Source organism: Labrus mixtus, chromosome 6, assembly GCF_963584025.1.
Source record: "Labrus mixtus chromosome 6, fLabMix1.1, whole genome shotgun sequence".
Taxonomy (NCBI): Eukaryota; Metazoa; Chordata; class Actinopteri; order Labriformes; family Labridae; genus Labrus; species Labrus mixtus.
In genome coordinates, this window is record NC_083617.1 from 25,555,316 (window position 1) to 25,574,068 (window position 18,753).

An 18,753-nucleotide genomic window follows, 5' to 3' on the forward strand; every position below is an offset into this window, starting at 1 on the left:
CTCACTAATGTGATGAAGCTCTATTGAAAACCCTGTTGCTAAGGTTACACACCAAATGAGAATGGACCTGAACTCAGAGAGGATCGATGGAGAGCACAGATCAGGGAGGAACTCGACAGCTGACAAACTTTTATTGGGTGTTTGATATCCATCTGAGTGGACATGACTGTTTACTTCTGCATCCATCATTCAGGTGGACGACCCCCCAGACAGGTTTATCCCTCAGTTATCCATATTTCTCTTTTCTCTATTGTTGCTACCTGACTTATTTTTCCTTCCTTCCTTCCTTGCCTACAACACACAACAGTCTGAAACCCTCTCACATCCAAAGATATTTCAGTTTTAGACTTTTACAAAGACTGGGCCTCATGCAGGCTCACTATTAAAAAGACCACAAGTAGATATTTGTTGGGATTATTAGTCTTGGTGACATCACTCATTTGTTTCTGAAGCTGAATTGTGACGCCAAACGATGCAGACGCCATATTGGAAATGCTGACTCCTTCTTCCTTTCAGTCAGTCTAGAAACAGACAAAGAGGTGCAGCTTAACCGGGCTTTTAACCTCCTGGTAAACCGCTATGACACTCCCACCTGTCAGTCAACTCAGCCAGGATCATTAAGCCAAACTCTTACTCTAGTCAAGAGGGATCATCCTCAGAGAAGCGCTGCGTTAAATGTTCACTTTTTGTTCCCACAGAAGAAAAAATCTGAAGGATTATGACTTTAAATGTTTCAATAAATGAGGCGACGCCTGCGAGCTAGTGCAGGCAGTCAACTCGAGCTGCACAGATTTCACACCTGACACCTCCGTCCAATTAGCGGTGTATTTAAGCTGCAAGATTCCCGGTGTCTCCCTCTGCTCCTTCATCCCCAGCTCTGACCTGCACCAGTACTGCACTCTCTCTCTCTGCCCCAACCTCCACCCCAGCATCCACAATGTAGATATCATCCCATCACTCCTCAAATTTCTGCATGGAAATTCAAACTGTGAGGAGTGATGAGGTCAGAGCCTAGATGACAAACACAATCAACACAATAAAATCTGCTGCAATAAATATTTTAAACGATACAAACGTGAGTTGTCTGACTGAAATAAAAATTAAAAACAGCTGTTCTTCTATAAATGCAGTTTTAATAAAGCAAGTCTTAAACTTTGTTAGTGTGTGGCTGTTCAAATCTGCACAGATGTCAGTAAACCATAATAAACATGGAGGCTGGTCTGTGACAATGAGAGAGGAGCCTTGAAACTGGACCTCCACACGAGGAGAAATCTCTCGGGGCGGCTGGATCCACATCTGAAGGCTGTCAAGACGCAGAGGAGGAGCAGAGACGAAGAACACTTCAGAGGATAATTCTGCTCTGCAGCGGGGACTCTAGCCTGCACCGCACTGTCACCACCAAACATCATGTGGACCGTGTGAAAACTTCTGAGGTTGCCATAGCAATGTGTGCCTTTGTGTGTGTGTGTGTGTGTGTGTGTGTGTGTGTGTGTGTGTGTGTGTGTGTGTGTGTGTGTGTGTGTGTGTGTGTTACAGCCACATCATCCTCAGCAGCTCTGCATCAGGATAATGAATTCACTGTTATTCACACACCCGGGCCGGCATCGGCACATTGTGTGTTCATCATTAATAAAACAAAGCGGAGGCTTCTTCATGGACTGTCTGTGGATTTATTTGGATTATTATCAGATTCTTTATTTTGTATGTATAACAGGGGTCAGACGATTCGTTCTGACGGTTGTGTTAGTGGAAGTTACCTCCTGCAGCACTGTGTTCAGATTCTTCAGTGCAGCAGTTCTGGTTTTGTTGGTTTCAGCTCAAATCTGCAGCTCAAAACGAGATCATTAGAGCCTCATTATCATCAGCCCTCGGTGTCTGCAACAATTAATTCTTTTTTTCCGTTCATACTAAATTAATTAGCAACTGTTGAATAATACTGGTGCCATCTTCCTCTGCCGCTCTCTGCACATAATAAAATTCTAAATTGAGTATTTATGAATTCAACTCTGAACGTTGGACTCCCCTAATTAGGATCTGTTTCGCTGTAAGAGATAGAGCAAAAAAAGAACGAGGGCAAAACAAGTCACATAATGTTGGCCAATGATGCTGGTCAAATGTTGTGCTCAAACTGCAACGCAGCCAATTCAACCCGCCAGGGCTACAGCTGCATGTAATGGGCCTTCTCTCTACCACCCCGGATGTAAACAGGCACGGTAAACGGACGGCATCTCGTAGGAGCAGCGCGTCCAGCAGTGTAGATCTAGAAAATGTTTATAAAAATATGTAGTCTGTCACCTTGCCCACCTTATGGAGTGGACCAGCCTCGGTTTAGCGGACTTATGACATGCTACAGCTGACAGAGACAAAAACTGGAGCACTGAGAAAACTTTTGAGGAAAACTAGACCTCTAAAATATAGGTTTTGCTTCTGCAAGGAGACATAAAGAGGATATTAAGGTGCATGGTGCGTACTCACCGAGGCTATCAATACTTTACCCAACATCTTGTACCAAGGTTCAGGATGATAAACTGTACCTTACACCTCTAGATGAAAAAATATAATTAAGGGAAACGTGGTTCGAAAAAGTTATTGTTAAGAAGGCAGCTTTCGGAGAAACACTGAATTTGGTAATTGGTGCAGAATTAGTTCACAGAAAAGGTTGAATTATTTTGTGGGTGAGAATTGGGCGAAAATGAAGAAATATTTTGTATCTTGTTAAGCGTAAGTTGTATAGTCCTTGTTGTTCTCTGGATTTTAATTGTACAGATTTATGAAGCTTGGCTAAAACTTTTAAACAAGGCTTCCTTCATGCTGTTGTCACAATGCACACGCAGAGACGACCCAATCTCTGTCCTTCAACTCAGCACAACCCCAACTCCTCCACCTTCCTCCTACATCTTCATCCGGACCTGGTTCCACAAAGCGCCGTGCTGTGACCCATCGCGGTGAAGAAACGGACCAAAATGCCAGCGCAACCTTTCAACTGATCACAGAGGGATACATTAAGGATCTATTTAGAGCCTGAGGGAGGAAGAGGAGGAGGAGGAGGAGCTGACACAAAGAGTCTGCAAGAGATAAGACCAAGAACTGTGATGGTTTAGATAAAGTCCTGTGCAGTCCAGCTCTATACAGCTCAGGTCGAAAGAAGAAAAGCTGTCTTTATTTCCAGCCGCTCAGAGGTGAAAAGTACACACAGGGTTGAATAATGCATCCTCACTTCCAGCTCCAGCTGTCCTCATGTGAACACAAAAACACAAAAGTGCAGAGCGAGCTTCGGCGGGACGCTGCAAATTATTTAAGATAACATCTCCCATCCAAATTTAAAGGAGCTATTTTTAAACATGACCCATCGTTATTTTACATATTTGTACTTTGGACGTAGAGAAACCAGTTTAATTTCAGAGAAATGAAGAGAAAAAGCCCTTTAACACTTCTGTGTTGAAGCCAGCGCTCTGCAGGTGTGACTCTGTCTTTCAGAGTGTTTCAGGTGAAAGGATGTGGACGCTGTGGCCTAGTTGTTTCCCCTTTGCAGCTCGGATCTGAAAGCACAGGCAGGACACATCGTGTTCTGGCCCAGATACACCTGACTTCTATTAGTCCTCACAGGTATTTAGGACGAGCAGCTGAGCGGTTAATTCAGCTCAGTGCTCAGGTGTTTGCTCACATGGTGCCTCGGTTACAAAAAAACTCCCAATAACACCTTTTCTTCTTTAAAATCGACTCTGACGCCACCTGTGAGAGTCAGTGTGAGTGTGTGTGTGTGTGTGTGTGTGTGTGTGTGGACCTCAGGAGGCAGGTTTGTTTGCACACACACTCCTCCCTCCTGGGGGTGTAACGGGCAGCTGGAGAGGCGGAGCTTCTGTCAGGTTTAATAGTGTCACATTTCAGTCCCATTCATTCACTGAGGAGGATTTGAACAGTGAGAATATGGAAGTGTGTGTGTGTGTGTGTGTGTGTGTGTGTGTGTGTGTGTGTGTGTGTGTGTGTGTGTGTGTGTGTGTGTGTGTGTGTGATTGCAAACTGCTTGCTTCATCTTGTGAGGGATTAAGAGACATTTCTGCTGGAAAAAACAGATTTTCAGCCGCATGAACACCTCACAGTGAGGGAGTTTTTTTTTCTAAAAGAGCGTGTGCACGTCGCATCCTCGGGCGCAGGAAGTTTGTCTTTATTCAGCTGGATGAAAGGGGAGATTAGAACTTGCAGTGGTGCGTCCCGGTGTCCAGAATAATTAAATCCGAAAGCCGGTGGTTGTAGAATATGTTTGGTGTGAGAGGAGAGGAATCGGATTAGCGACGTGCTTCATGTAAACACGGGTTTTTACAGGCACACAGATGAAGACGCGCTCCCTGCCTTAACCTGATTTTCTCTCAGTAACCTTGTTTCTCGTATGAGCAGACAAGACGCCGCTGGGTGAGCTCACATATAGACAGACACATGTGCACAGCTGGAGGGAGGATGGGGGGGGTTATCTGATGCACTATATGATGGTTATAATGTGAGGAAGAGGAGTCACCTTCCTCTGACCTCCATCTCTCAGTACCAGACCAGAAAACATCAAATATGATCTCAAAAAAACGTTCATTATCAGACTAAATCGCAGAGGACCGTAGAGACAGAAATCCCTTGCCTTCATATCTTACAACAAGTGGTTCAACTTTGACCTTTTCTAAACTTGAATTGACTTGACGTTTACTCTGTATCATCAGACACAACAACACATTATTGACATTGACGGTTGGCTCATTATCTTGAAAATCAAGAAAATCTGACTTTTATCTTCCGATATATCGTTTTAATGGTTTTGTTTTTTACGTCTTTAATGTGGAGAGAGGACAGAGGGTAGAGTCTGAAATCAGGGAGAGAGAGAGAGCAGGACATGAAATGCAGGAAATGAGCCACAGGTCGGATTTGAACCCAAGCCGCCCGCTTCAAGTACTACACAGCCTCTGTACAAATGAGCGTGTGAACTAACCATTAGGCGCGTGAAAATGAGCACGCCACCGCTGTCACAGATACACCAGCACGACGCTCGAGGCAGCGACCTCGTCAAAATCAGTCCTGCACATTACTTCATCGTCTCAAGAATTAGCGGGGAAGCAGAGAAAACTGTTTTTAATTGGTTTCAACGGGCAAAAAATGTCTGAACCTGCTAAATTAAACAAATGTTTCACTACACTTCAGAGAGGCGCACACACACACACACACACACACACACACACACACACACACACACACACACACACACACACACACACACACACACACACACACACACACACACACACACACACACACACACACACACACACACACACACACACACACACACACACACACACACACACACACACCCGTCAGCCCGTGGAGCGACTTGTGTTGACTTTGTGCTTTGTGATGCGAGTCTTCCTCGTCTCCTCGTTGTCTGTGAGCTCTCTGAGCTCGACACACGGAGGAGGACGAGGATGTTCTCTCACTTTCATTCAGGTTTTTCCTGCAGGAATCCACTCGGCATCTCTTCCCCTCGCTCATGAATCCAGTTCAGTAATTAAAGCCGCGGGAATGCCGGGCTGAACGTACAGTCGTACATTTTCCTCCTTTGGAGAAGCGTTAGACCACAGAGCTAATATTGAACTTTCTGTACGGCTGCTGAAAGGAGGCTAAAGAGAGCACTTGTGTTTGATCTGTTAGAAGCTCCCATAGTCACTTACACTCTTTAATTTCCCAAGGCACAGAGCATCAGATCTATGGTCAACAGTATATTTCTCCATCTCTCTAAAGGGCCTGTGGAGAATTGGAGGTAAAGTGCAAACAAAAAAATAACAACGCAGAATCCTTATTGTGCCCCTTCAAACTGATAACGATGAACAATGTGTAAACCGACAAAATACATGTCATTAAAACACTTTTAAATATGAAATTAAACTTGAATTTAATCAGTGTAAATTCTTGCTTGTGGCTAACTTGCAGTACCTTCACGGCCCACTGGGGGGCTGCAGCTCAAACTTCTGGATCACTGTTCTATGCTAATAAATGATGGAACTGTACTGATGCATAAACAGACATATTAACGGGTCTGATTTTCAGACGTTTGGGATGCCTTTAAACTGTGAAATACTTAACAATCCGTCTACGCACGGAAACCAGAGGTACAACAAAACGAGCATAGAGTATTCCCCTCCTATTGTGTTGCTGCTGAGGCCAATTATAGCGTCCCCTCTGCTGAAGCGTGAGTGCCGAGTATCTGCAGGCAGAATCTGAGCAGAATGAAGAGAGAAAGTGAGAGTCTGGAGCGGAGATGAAAGAAAGAGAGAGCCTCAGTATTCAGCGCGAGTAATCAGCCATCTCTCTCTGCATCTATCTTTATCCTCAACCAAAACTGCTCACACACACACGGCTACTGACAGCAAACAGTCACACACACACACTCAGACACTCACGCACACACACACACACACACACACACACACACACACACACAAGTTTACTGTCCATGGAAGAAGACATTTGCCTTCAGCGTAACCAGGATGATCAAATGCATACAACAGTTTAGCCGACGACGTAATGAAGAGCATCGTCTGCATCACACACATCCCGAAGACTTTGGAGAACAAAGAGTCCATGCTTCATTTCAAGCAGGCGTCTGTCAGATCGTCTCTCTCTCTCTCTCTCTCTCTCTCCTGAATACTGTAACACATTCACAACAAGTGCAGCTTTCACTAAGAGACAAAAAGTTCATGAGGACTGGAGAGCATGAAGTGCTGCTTTGTCTTCAGTTAAACTACACAGAGTCCAAACGCAGCCAGTCGGCTCTCAGCGTGTTCACAGTTCTGCACAATGAATATATCTTTGTTTCCGTTGAATTCATTCAATCACAAGAAACTTTTACAGTTCTAAAGTCTTTTTCAGAGCATCACACAGATCTGAAGTAGCTTGAAGAGGAGCAGTGATATTTAAGACAAAAACACATTCAACACAGAGATGATTTTTATTTATTCACACTGAGTGGCACTAGAACGCCATTCTGTGGTTTAACGTATCAGATACTATTCGTTGAATTTTTTAGCTTTTTAAACCGTCCACTCTCAAACAGCTTCAAACTTCTTCTCTCTTAATCACAGTGCTTGACCAGCGTCACAACTTTCGGTTTGTCTCTCCAGACATGTATTTTTAGTCGTCATGTTTGCAGCACTTTGCATCGCCTTGGTGCCGAAACGTGCTAAATGAATAAACCTGCCTTGCCTCGCTGCGTAAATTGGAAAAATTTCCCAATTTACACAATCTTAGAACTTTTCCTCATTGATGCAAACATGATTAGCCATTGAAACAATTAAAGTCGGCATCAGATTGATTTGTTTGTTACATTCGTTATTATAGAATATGAAGGTTTTGTTTCTTGTTGTTTCGTGGGCGGCAGTAGCTCAGTCTGTAGGTCGCCGGTTCAAGTCCCGGCACGGACCAAGTCCGGAAATTGGTCTGGTAGCTGGAGAGGTGCCAGGCCACTTCCTGAGCACTTCCGAGGTGCCCTTGAGCAAGGCACCTAACCCCCCCCCACAAGCTCAGGAGCGCCCCCTCACTCTGAAACCTCTCCATTAGTGCATGTCCATAGGATCCTGTTTGTGCATGTGTGTGTATTTCAGCCTATGTTTGTGTAGCATGTTAACTAGACAGAGTGTAAAAACGAATTTCCCCTCGCGGGATCAATAAAGTATAAATTCTTCTTCTTGTTTTTAACTCCTGTGATTCTGAGAGTCCTGTAGTATTTGAACACCACACGGTACAAGTCTAAACTGCTCCACCAGATAGGATTGTAGACTTACCACCGCAGAGACTCTATGAACCAGCCTGTAATAAAACCATGTTCAAGCTCACTAACAGCCTCATCTCTGACCCTCACCACGCTCTGAACGCAGAATAAGAACTGTTATGATCGATGTTTAAACAAGATCACACTGAAGCATTCTTTGTACACCAGGCAATCCTAACATTGAATATGGAGCTGGATCCCAGAGCAAAGAGTGACGGCCTCTGGATATTAGTTTGGTGTTTAAAAAGTGTTAAATGTTTGTATTTTGTATCTTCATTTTTGTTTTGCAAATGGAGCCGCTGTGATGCAAGACTAATTCAGACTTTGTCTATCACTAAAGTTCTCTCAATCAATCAATATTTGTATCATCTCGGGGCTTTAAAACCAGTCGATTGGTCAGGTCTAAACTGTGATTTAGGGCTGTAGAGCTGTAGCTGTAGCTCCTGTTAACGGCCGCCATAACCATCAGAGCGCTCTACTACCCGGATGTAAACGAGCACAGTGAACGGATCGTATCTCATAGGAGCAGCACGGTTTGTCTGTTTTGATCGAGAGAATGGAGATTAAATGTGTGTGTGCTATGTCAAGTTAGACAGAAATATAACCACTGGACCGGAGCAACGTGTGACCAGCACAGGCATGTAGACTTTAACCCTTTAAATCCTCTGACTTCACAATGAAGATCTGTCGTTTTTCTACAAGCTTCACTACTTTAGGATACTATCCATCATGAAAATAACGGAGGTTGTCTCGTTATAAATCCCCTGGTATTTCAAAGTATTGAAAATGTGGACAGCCTTAATGTGAACCGGTTGATGACCCAGTTCTGAAGTTATGACCTGGTTCTCGGAGGTTTTTTCTGCACTCTCCTCGGCGTCTTCTGTCTTCACTGTTGACATTTTACCTTTCACTGCTTATTTATGCGACTTCACTGTGACAAACGGCCTTCATGAAGCTCCTCTGCCCGGCCCGGAGAGAGACCAGAGCGTCTGAAAATTTAAAGAGCTGCTCACTGATTCAGCAGCCGAAGAGAGAAAGAAGAGACGTCTCCAAAATGATGACAAAAGACAAAGTGTCCGACAGACCGGAGCGGCTTAACCGTCATTTATCTCAAACTAATTTCTCATCCTCAGCTCTGTTGTCAAAGTGTTTCAGCGAGAAAAGCAGAGCAGAAACTAGCAGGATGTGCACCTCAATCAATTCCACAGCCCTCCCTTGGTAATCAAAGTAGCTGCCAGAAAAGCCCTTCTGGCAGCTACGCATGGACATCAACCTGACCGCTTGATTATGTTTGCAGCCTTTTCAGCCAAACGCTGCTCTAATATTACTGCCTAATGTCAGCCATATGCCGCTCTCCAAGAAGCCAACAGATTCTGTTTCTAAGAGACACCCTGAGTCAAAGTCAGCATCCACACAGTCAGACTTATGTCAGAGCCGTGCAGCTCTTTTAAAGACGAACAGCGAGAACGAGAAGCAGCTGCTTCACAAACACCAGTTACTGTGCAGACGGAGCGCTTCACGAGGAAAAAGACTCAAGTTCAAAAGGAATTCAGGTATTTAGGAAAGCTTGGAGTCTGTTTTTGATTTGATATTTTGGGTTCTAAATGATGAACAGGTGCAAGACGCCGAGAGTTACATTTTTTCTAGCAGACTCAGATTGTAAAGTGTCTAAAAACAGTTAAAAGGGGTGCAGGGAGCCCAGTGGTTAGTGTGCGCTTCATATGTACTGATACTATGGTCTAGAGGTGGAAAAAAAATCAGTTTATATAAAAATTGAGTTTCTTATCTTCTGATATCTAAAAGATTAAGATTTATAACTTCCAAAATTTGTTGTTTTTTTTTGCTAATCAGTCGCTTCCTGCTAAGTGCTAAGGCTAGCTCTTTCACTGAGTAGTATGCTAAATGGTGCAAGAAAAAACAAGAAATTCAGCCAGTCTCCCAGATGACTGGAGGAGATCCTGAAGGATGTACTCATTCAAAAATAGACTCCATGAATCCAGAATAGTTTTGAACCGATAATAGACTCTGAATCAAGTCGTGACTCCAAGAATCGTGAAACAGCCAAAGATTTCAAGCCCTACTGTGGCCCTCCAAACAGAGGGCCCGGGTTTGATTCCTACCTGTGGCTCCCCACTCTCTCTCTCTCTCTCTCTCCCAGATTCCTGACTCTATCCACCGTCCTGTCTCTAAATAAAGGCATGAAAAGCCCCAAAATAAACCTAAAAAAAATACATCCCGTATCCCGGGGAGAGATCAATACTTGTGTTGGAGAGGGAGTTGACCGTTGCATCATTCTCTTTGAAGCCACCGAAGTCCACTGACAAAAGCATCATCTTAACCTCACGGAGCAGAGGAAGGATCGTTTTCTTGTGCTGTTGTTGATCTCTCAAATATTGTGTTGCAACCAAAATGATCATTAAATACAGGAAAATAACAAAATCAAGCTGACTGATTGAGGGAGAAGTAAAGCAGGAAGTCTCATGTTCTGGCGGTTAAAAACACGTTTTGTCCATGAGGTCTGGTGGCTTTGAAGACAGCCATGTCAAAGCTGTTCCCTGTTTAAAAAAAAACATTCAAAGCCACCAGATCTCATTTAAAAAATACTGAACATTTCACCTAATTTTCAAATACACCTAACATTTCACAGAAGTTGCTCGTCCACTGCTTCCTTGAACAGTAATTTTGCATTTCTTGTGTGACATGAGCGCCTGAAAAGTTATTTTTTAAAAACAAATCTGAACTGTTTGAGGCGGCGATAGTTGTGCACCATCCGTCTTCTGCAAGGTTAAATGACTGTTTTTGCGGATGGACTCTGGTGTTCTTGTACAGTGTGATGTAACTGCTGTTTCTGCTTTAAAAGTAATCATTTTCATCTTGAACATAAAGGTTTATCTCTGCAGGGATCCTTTCTGTAATGTTGTCACACACTGAGGATAACAACCATGAGCCTGCCAGGGACAAGAACAACAACTTCTAGTGGACGGACTTTAATTCAGGGAGCTATGAGGGAGACTATGCTGCAGCCATTACAGCCTGCTTCACTGCTGCAGGCTGAAGAAATCTAAAAAGTTTTTTCTACCTTTTCTTCAGGTAGGCTTCAAAATATGTAAATGAACAAAGAGCTGAAAAGTGACCGCCCACTCTATCGGCGGCTCTGGTTCCAGAAGTACATTTCCCCGTTCAAATCCTCCGTTGACATTTCACAAACTCCTTATATCAAGAGATTGACGCCGGTAACCATGACAACCAGCTACCCCACTACTCGTGACTATTAAACATTTGATTTGGTGCAAAAACGGCATTAAAAAACTGAGAAAACCGCAAAGGTACAAGACTGTGTGCATGTTTTTTCTTCCTGAGTCAAGGGACTACACATCCCACAATCCATTGCGAATGACACCTCTTCTTAAAAGTAACTTAAGTCGTTGTTATCGTGTTTATTGACTGTTACATTCACTGCATCAGAACAAGATTATTAGTACATTTCCTGTTAGCTAACTAACTAGCTCGCCTGCTAGCTAACTATCTGTTCACATACAGCGCTAAGGGGTGGAAAACGTTGCCATGGTAACAGCGAGCTCCACCAATCAGAGATGTAGCTGTGACAGTATGATGGTGGGTAGTGTCGTTCTTTTTCCAGATATCGTGAATAATGTTGTTCTTCAAACGAGGTCGATATCAGACCAACTCGTGTCTCCTACAGGAGCATAAACCATCGCTTCTCACTCGGGTAGCTCGTGGTCAGCAGTGTTTCCCCTAGGTTTACAGCGTTGGGGGGGTGGGGACAAGCCGACATGCCGACACGACAACACGACGACACAAACACTTGAAGGAATCTTGGTGTTCATGTGTTAATTTGAATGACAGATGTCCTTTTCTATCGGAAAGGTGTCCTTAAATGACTTCTTTCTACTATCCTATCCCTACAATAAAGGCGCAAAAAGACCAAAAACAAATCAGCCGCCCCCCCAATATAATGGTAGGGGAAACACTGGTCAGTCTACCTGTGATGGTTATGACATCATGGCTAATAATCAAATCGGCTATGGAGAAAATGAACGTGATTTTGGGATGTGAACATCACTCTTGAGCTCTGTAGGTCCCGGGATTAAAAATAGCTGAATTCAATTTGAAATGCATATGTGACCTTCTTCCATTTACTCCGTACCTTCAGTTCTGTTCAGCTGCACAAAATAACTCTCCATTAGTACGTCCCTTCAACAGAAACATCCAATAATAAAATCAAAAGCACATTTGGCCGTATGCTTCCGTGCATCATGATAGAGGGAATGATCATTACAGTGGCGGTGTCGATGTAACCACATGACTCCTGACACAGCAGACGGAAATGGACTCAGAAGGTCTTAGTGTTTGGCGGGTCATAGGTAAGTGGCACCTGCCTCAAATTGATGACGGACGGGTTTGGACACTGACTTCTGTCTGGTAATGAAGATGGTAGACTCACTCTCTCTCCCTCTCCAGAAACATCCTCTCAGCCTTGAGAGGTTCCGCCCTGCAGAGCTCAAGGCTTCTCCTTTAATCACACAGAGCCGCATCACAAACTGAACTGTGATCAGCGCTGGCCCCGAAAACATCTCTCTTAACCACCGTGATCATCTTCTGCAAGGCTGAGAGCAGAGAAGTACTTAAGGGGTCTGAAGGGGCCGCTCCTGATCGATCCAACAACCTCTCCCCTTGATAGAAATCTGAATTACAGCTGCACCCTTTTCCGGGAGGTAGTAAAGAGAACGCTGTAATCCCTGGCTCTATATTATCGTAATGAGGGGACTAACTGTCTAAAAGGTACGGCGAGTTGTTCGGGGAAGCTGCTTCAGCATGCAGCTGTAAAAAAAAAAGGATTTCATTTGCTGCAATGAATTTCCTGCATCCAGGCAAAGCAACATTTCCAGACTGCCCCAGAAACCTTCCTGAGTTGCTTGTTCCAACCTTCTGTAGGAGCAGAGGGGTTTGGGTCTCAGGAGGCGAGACATGAGGCAGAAAGAACATGGCCGGTGTGCAGGTGGCCTAGTAGTAGTGCTACTTGATATCACGATATTTTTTTGCCTAATGTCGATATTCGACATGACTCGATATTTATCGTATTAAAGTTTTCTAAATGTAGCCTGTAAAACTGAATCTCCACTGTATAAAAAAAAATATCACTGGCCTGACCATTGTAATCACTGGCTCAGGAACATTACTTTTGATAACAGTCACCAATTTACTCTTGAACCATTCTGATGCAAAAGTCAATTACAACTTTTATTTAATTAATTGAGCTCTAATTATAAAAATATTGTGCATTTTTCTTGTATTTATGTGCTCATGTTTATTCACCATGCTGCTAACTGTAAGAGTCTATACTTAATCTGATATTAATGAGGCTGTGATAGAGCTGGAATCTCTCCTTCTTTCTTCTCTGTGAGAAACTCTTCATCTTTAGATCTTTACTTTAGGAGCTCTCTTAAGGGCTAAGATGCTTTGTGAATAACTTTTATCTTTACCAGGATCTGGTCTTTAACTTTAAGGGGAGATGTAGCTGCAGCGTGTTCCAGCTCCTCCAGCTGTCTGTCACTGTGGCTCAAACTTTTCTCCCTTCTGTTTTCATCATGCCCTGCTGTCACTCTCGACTCTTCCGGTGATTTTTTTCATTTGAATACTGATTTAAGCCCGGCTTTTGTCGGGATCTGATGGTTTTAAACCCGTTTTACCAAACGTGTGTTTTAGTAGAGAAAACCTGCGCTAAAATCTGTGTGCGAGTTTACAACTCGAGAGTGACAGCAGTGAAGCAATCAGCTGGACTCTGTCAATCATTCATCCGGGTCAGCGGGACACTTATATTGTCGAGCCCTGCGTTATGAGCCCTTTTTTTGGAAGTAATTCGGCCTCGCTCGCATCTTTCTCTCCTCCATGTTGGTTGCATACAAGAGCTAGGCTACTCAGCGGCAGGAGTGGAGTCTCCTCCGCCCTTTCGTCTCCGCGCAACATGCGCTGCTGCGGAAATCTCGCGGAGCAACGAAATATCGCGAGTAGTTTAAAAAATAAAATCGATGTTCCCGTTTCCATATCAAACATTAATTAAATATCGATCGAATCGAGCTTTACGATATATCGCCCAGCACTACCTAGTAGTAGATTTGCTCGCCCCATGTACCGAGGCTATAGTCCTCAAAGCGGACAACCCGGGTTCAAATCCAACCTGTGGCTCCTTTAACGCATGTCCTTCCTCACGCTCTCCCTCCCTGATTTACGACTCTATCCACTGTCCCGTCGTTCTGATGAACGCATAAAAATCCCAAAACAAAAATTGTAGAAACATAAAAAAGAATAAATATAATAAAAAAAGAACAACTCAGAAGTGGCAGATGAAGCCACTGAGTCAGACGCTATGATGACAACTATTTATTATCCAAGTGTATCAATGCTACGTGCAGTTTGACACATTCAGAATATCAACAAAAGAAAAGAACAGAAAACACAATGAAGCGATTTCATTACATGAACGGAGATCGCACCATATGCTCACACACAGTCCATAGAGGTGGGCTTATTGCAGCACATAAACATCACTCCCTCTCCTCCCACTATTCCTGAAGAATTCCTGCAGCTTTCTCACATCAGCTCACCCCGACTTCCCGTATGACATTTACTAGGGAGGCTTGCAGGAAAAGTTTTGGGTAAAGTTGGAGTGAAAATATGTGTGTGTGTGTGTGTGTGTGTGTGTGTGTGTGTGTGTGTGTGTGTGTGTGTGTGTGTGTGTGTGTGTGTGTGTGTGTGTGTGTGTGTGTGTGTGTGTGTGTGTGTGTGTGTGTGTGTGTGTGTGTGTGTGTGTGGGGCAGCGGTAGACCTGCAGCTTCTGTGACCTGTTAGGTACAATTAGTGGGTTTCTTTAATGAAGACTTCAAAGAGAGCAATGTGACGTCTTTATCTCATTAAAACATCCTCTTCTTCTGAAACAAAAAGCTCTCTAACTGTAGAGATTCTTTCTGTAATGTTGTCAGACTCTGAGAAAAACAATCTGAGCCTGTCGGGGACAAGAACAACTTTTAGTGGATGTACTCTCTGCTCAGGATCACAGCCCGCTTTAAGGCTGGTTGAAGAAATCTACTGGAGCAATTCAAACTTTCATTTTGTATTTCTTAGTTATTCTGGCCAAAATATGTGAATAGGACCCCGGGTTTAAACAAACAACACATGAAGTGGAGATACTTTGATCCGGCTCATTTACAGCCGAGGATTACTGTGAAAACATTACAGAAGAACAGAATAACAATCTGAGCCAGTGACGAAAACAACGAAGGGAAAAATACCAGAATAACCCTTTATCGATTGGATCCAGTAACATGTAGTGAACACACACACACACACACACACACACACACACACACACACACACACACACACACACACACACACACACACACACACACACACACACACACACACACACACACACACACACACACACACACACACACACACACACACACACACACACACACACAGAGGAGTCATATGACCACTTGCCTGCAGTGAAATGACCTGGTTTTTGCTGAAGTTTTCTCTGTAACTTGGCCGTCACATCAACGACCGCTCTGTGGTCTATCACAGAGCTTAATGAGTCCGCTTCCAACAGTCTCATACCCCGTACACTGACAAGATATTATGAATTAACATTACTTCCATGCATGACACTAATCTTGTCCTAATTACGCAATTAAATATCTGCCTTCAAATAGGTTCACATTTCAAAGGGTTCACTCGGGCATGAGCGGTTTCTTTCTCACAGCAGATATCTGTGCCGTGTGTGACGGAGGGGTAATCCTGCAGGTTTTTGTATTATGAGAATTTTATCTACACATACTGTAGGGATGTCACAGCACTTTTGATGCAATGCAAGTTCAAATCAAACAATAGCAGCACACACATCACACAGATTTATCGCACTAGATAAAAACACATTCTTTTTAAAGACGTGGTTATTTCTCACTGTGCACATTTGACCTGTTTGATTGAGAGCCATGCAGGTGTCATGTCCGAGCTTCAACAACATGTTCATGCAGTCAGATGAAGCTCTAACTATCAGCTCCACCTCAGACTAATGATGTCAAATCAATGTTTAAAAACCCCCACCATGTTTTTAAGGAGGTGTTCACACATTTAACTCTCTCATGAAGAAGGTGCGTAGGACATGAAACTGTCACATTGACGTGAATAAATCCTGCACACTTCTCTTACTCAGCATCACCATTTCATTAGAAAAAAAAACGAGATGAGATGTTTTTCTAATATAATGGTGATGTCGAGCATGAGTAGTGTGCAGGATTTTTTCTTTTCAGTGTTGTCAAAGCCACTAAAAAGCTTTTCTGGCTTCAGGGGGGGGGCATGATGAGAACACAGGCTTTGTGTAAGACATGAACAAACAGCTGATAGAAATAAAAATGGAGTTATAGAAAGGCTAACATCTAGGCTACTCTTTAGAGTTTGTTTACTAACCGCACTTCATTTTGTTATCAAAATACAGAACATCACATATCTTACAATTTTCTGACCCTGCAGGCTTTATATGTGCTTTAAAAGCAGACTGTGCTTGTTTGATTGTCTCTATTTTTCATATCGCAGAAGGAAAAGATAGCACAATGCCAGGATATATCTAAACATCATACAGCCCTACATGGCACACAATGCTGCTTCATTTATTTGTAATTACAAAACTTGCAGGCAAACTCCTGCACATTGTCTAAATTGCACAAATACCTTGGGGACTATTTGTGCAATGTGGACATTGTCTTCAGTTGTCCCTGATATTTAAATCTTAATGAACACTAGTAATAATACTCTTGCAGCAGCTTCAGGTTGATCACATGACTGAAGATGTGAAGCTGATAATCCAAGAAACTAAGGAGTGTCATTTGAAAACACATGCTATCACAAAGGTTGACAGCCTTAATCTACACATGGACTTATTACTGCTCAAACTAGAGTCACTTTGGGGGCGTTATTTAAGAAAGCTCGCTTCTTTTATCTTGACCAAGTAGAGCAACAATTCCAGGCACAGAAACAGCGCTGAAGTGTTGCTCTGTCAACATGGTGAAGGCTCCTTCCTCTTGCTGGCCAACAACTTTGACAACTAAGCATGAACTCCATGTCGGTATTACAGCCAACAGACTGGAGCTAACATGACATCACACATTCAGTGTTGCCACCCAACACAGCTGTAAGTCAGAGCTGAACTTCTGAAGTATAGTGTTTGTTTTTTTTGCAGTGGGGACTTACCATCCTCCTTCTCGTCGAACACGGGTCTCTTTGAAGAACTGTTGGCTCCCATCCTCTTCTTCCACTTGCCCCAGTGAAACATTGATGCTCAGATTGCATTCCTCGCCTCTTGAAGAGAAACTACAGCTCTGTGTTGGACACCCTTATCAAAAAACAGAAATCATAACCGTGCATTTCACCCAGACCGTCTCCGTTATTCCCCTTTTTTTCCCCCCCGTTATTTACTCTCCCCGGGAGTGTAAGACTCTTCCTAAGCCATTTGAGATGGAGAGCGGTGCAAAGTAAAGGAAATGCTGCTCGGGTTGTGACACTTGGAGGTAAATGTAATCACTCGGCACTGCTGGTGTTCAGTTGTCTTCCGTAGCCTGCCAGTGAAACCGAGAGACTTGTGTTTGTCAGTCTGAGAGTCAGAGCTGTGTAAAGCTACACGCAGTCACCAGGGAGGAAACCGGAAGTGCGCCTTAGAAATAAAAGCCCGCAGATGAGGCGCGGCAAAATGAGCAGGAACTGAAGTCTGCGTCATGAATATGCCAGCCAATCACTTGCGATTCAAGAGTCTGATGGGGCCCCTAGGTAAAACGTCGGTCCCTATGCTGGAAATGCTGTCTCAGCCTAACTTTCAATCAACCTAACAGGCTGAGAGCTGGAGCTGAGGCAGGTTTTAAACCTCCTGACAAACCGTTACACCGTGCCCACCTGTCAATCAGGTCAGCTACACGCCTTATTGTGAATATCTCTTATCCTTCATCAAATCAAAACTGATGAGTCATCAAAACATTCACCCCCCGTACAGAGTGTGTCGATCGAGACATGAACTAATCAGACCTATTTGGTTTTTTGAACCAGAGTGTAAACATGTTGATTTCTGCTGTTATTACAGGCTTTTTAGAATGGGTGTGTATGTGACTTCCTGTACTTCTGCAGCCAGCCTCTAGTGGACACTCGAGGAACTGCAGGATTTTGTACTTCAGCATCTGCAACACCAGAGATTGCTGCTTGATTTGAGCCAAAAGTTAGTCAGCCTTTGGGGGCCCCCTACTAGCCTGGGGCCTGAGCCGTTGCCTGCCTTGCCTGTTATTTATACAGTGACACAACGGTTGTACCATATGATTTAGATTTTGTAAAGTTAGATGCTGTTTTCAATTTGGACAGTGATTGCAAGATGCCTTATTATATCTAACTTTGATCAAGTACCACAAATAGTTTCTGCAGGGCTTCACAATGAAAATCCTATATTTGCTTCATAATATATATATATAATATAATATATAATCAGTTATATCAACATAGCCTGTAGGCTACTGTATGTAAGATAAGTTTTTTTTTTTTTTTTGCTGTTTATGCTTGGGCACAACTGGAGACATTTTGCTGTGCTTTTAGTTATTAAAAACAAGGTATTACCCAATATTGGGTAGTATTGCTGTAGTATCAAAAAGGGTGTCAATATTGTTTGTATTTTTTTCAAGTTTCAAATTCTAGTATGCTTGCTACCCATTTATAAGTTTAGCCTCAGTCATTTTTGATGATATAATGACATTATTGTCATTTATACAATTATTCATAAAAACGGCAGAAGTTGTAGTGGTTGGAGTGTTAGTTTGAGGAAATGTACTTATATAGGGCTATACACTTTGTACCAGGACTTTTATACTGAAAGGGGTAACCGGAAATCC

At 43.2% G+C, this 18,753-nt stretch overlaps 1 protein-coding gene across 1 annotated transcript in view; it reads right to left on the reverse strand.

Annotated features, from left to right (window-relative positions):
• The window catches only part of LOC132975850 (serine/threonine-protein kinase 32C-like), an 87,779-nt gene extending 70,289 nt beyond the window's left edge, over window positions 1-17,490 (reverse strand). Inside the window, exon 1 of the mRNA XM_061040685.1 lies at window positions 17,081-17,490. Within this exon, the coding sequence (XP_060896668.1) occupies window positions 17,081-17,162 (82 nt within the window). The 5' untranslated portion in view covers window positions 17,163-17,490. The remainder of the gene's footprint in view (window positions 1-17,080) is intronic.
• Between the last annotated feature and the right edge of the window lie 1,263 nt (window positions 17,491-18,753).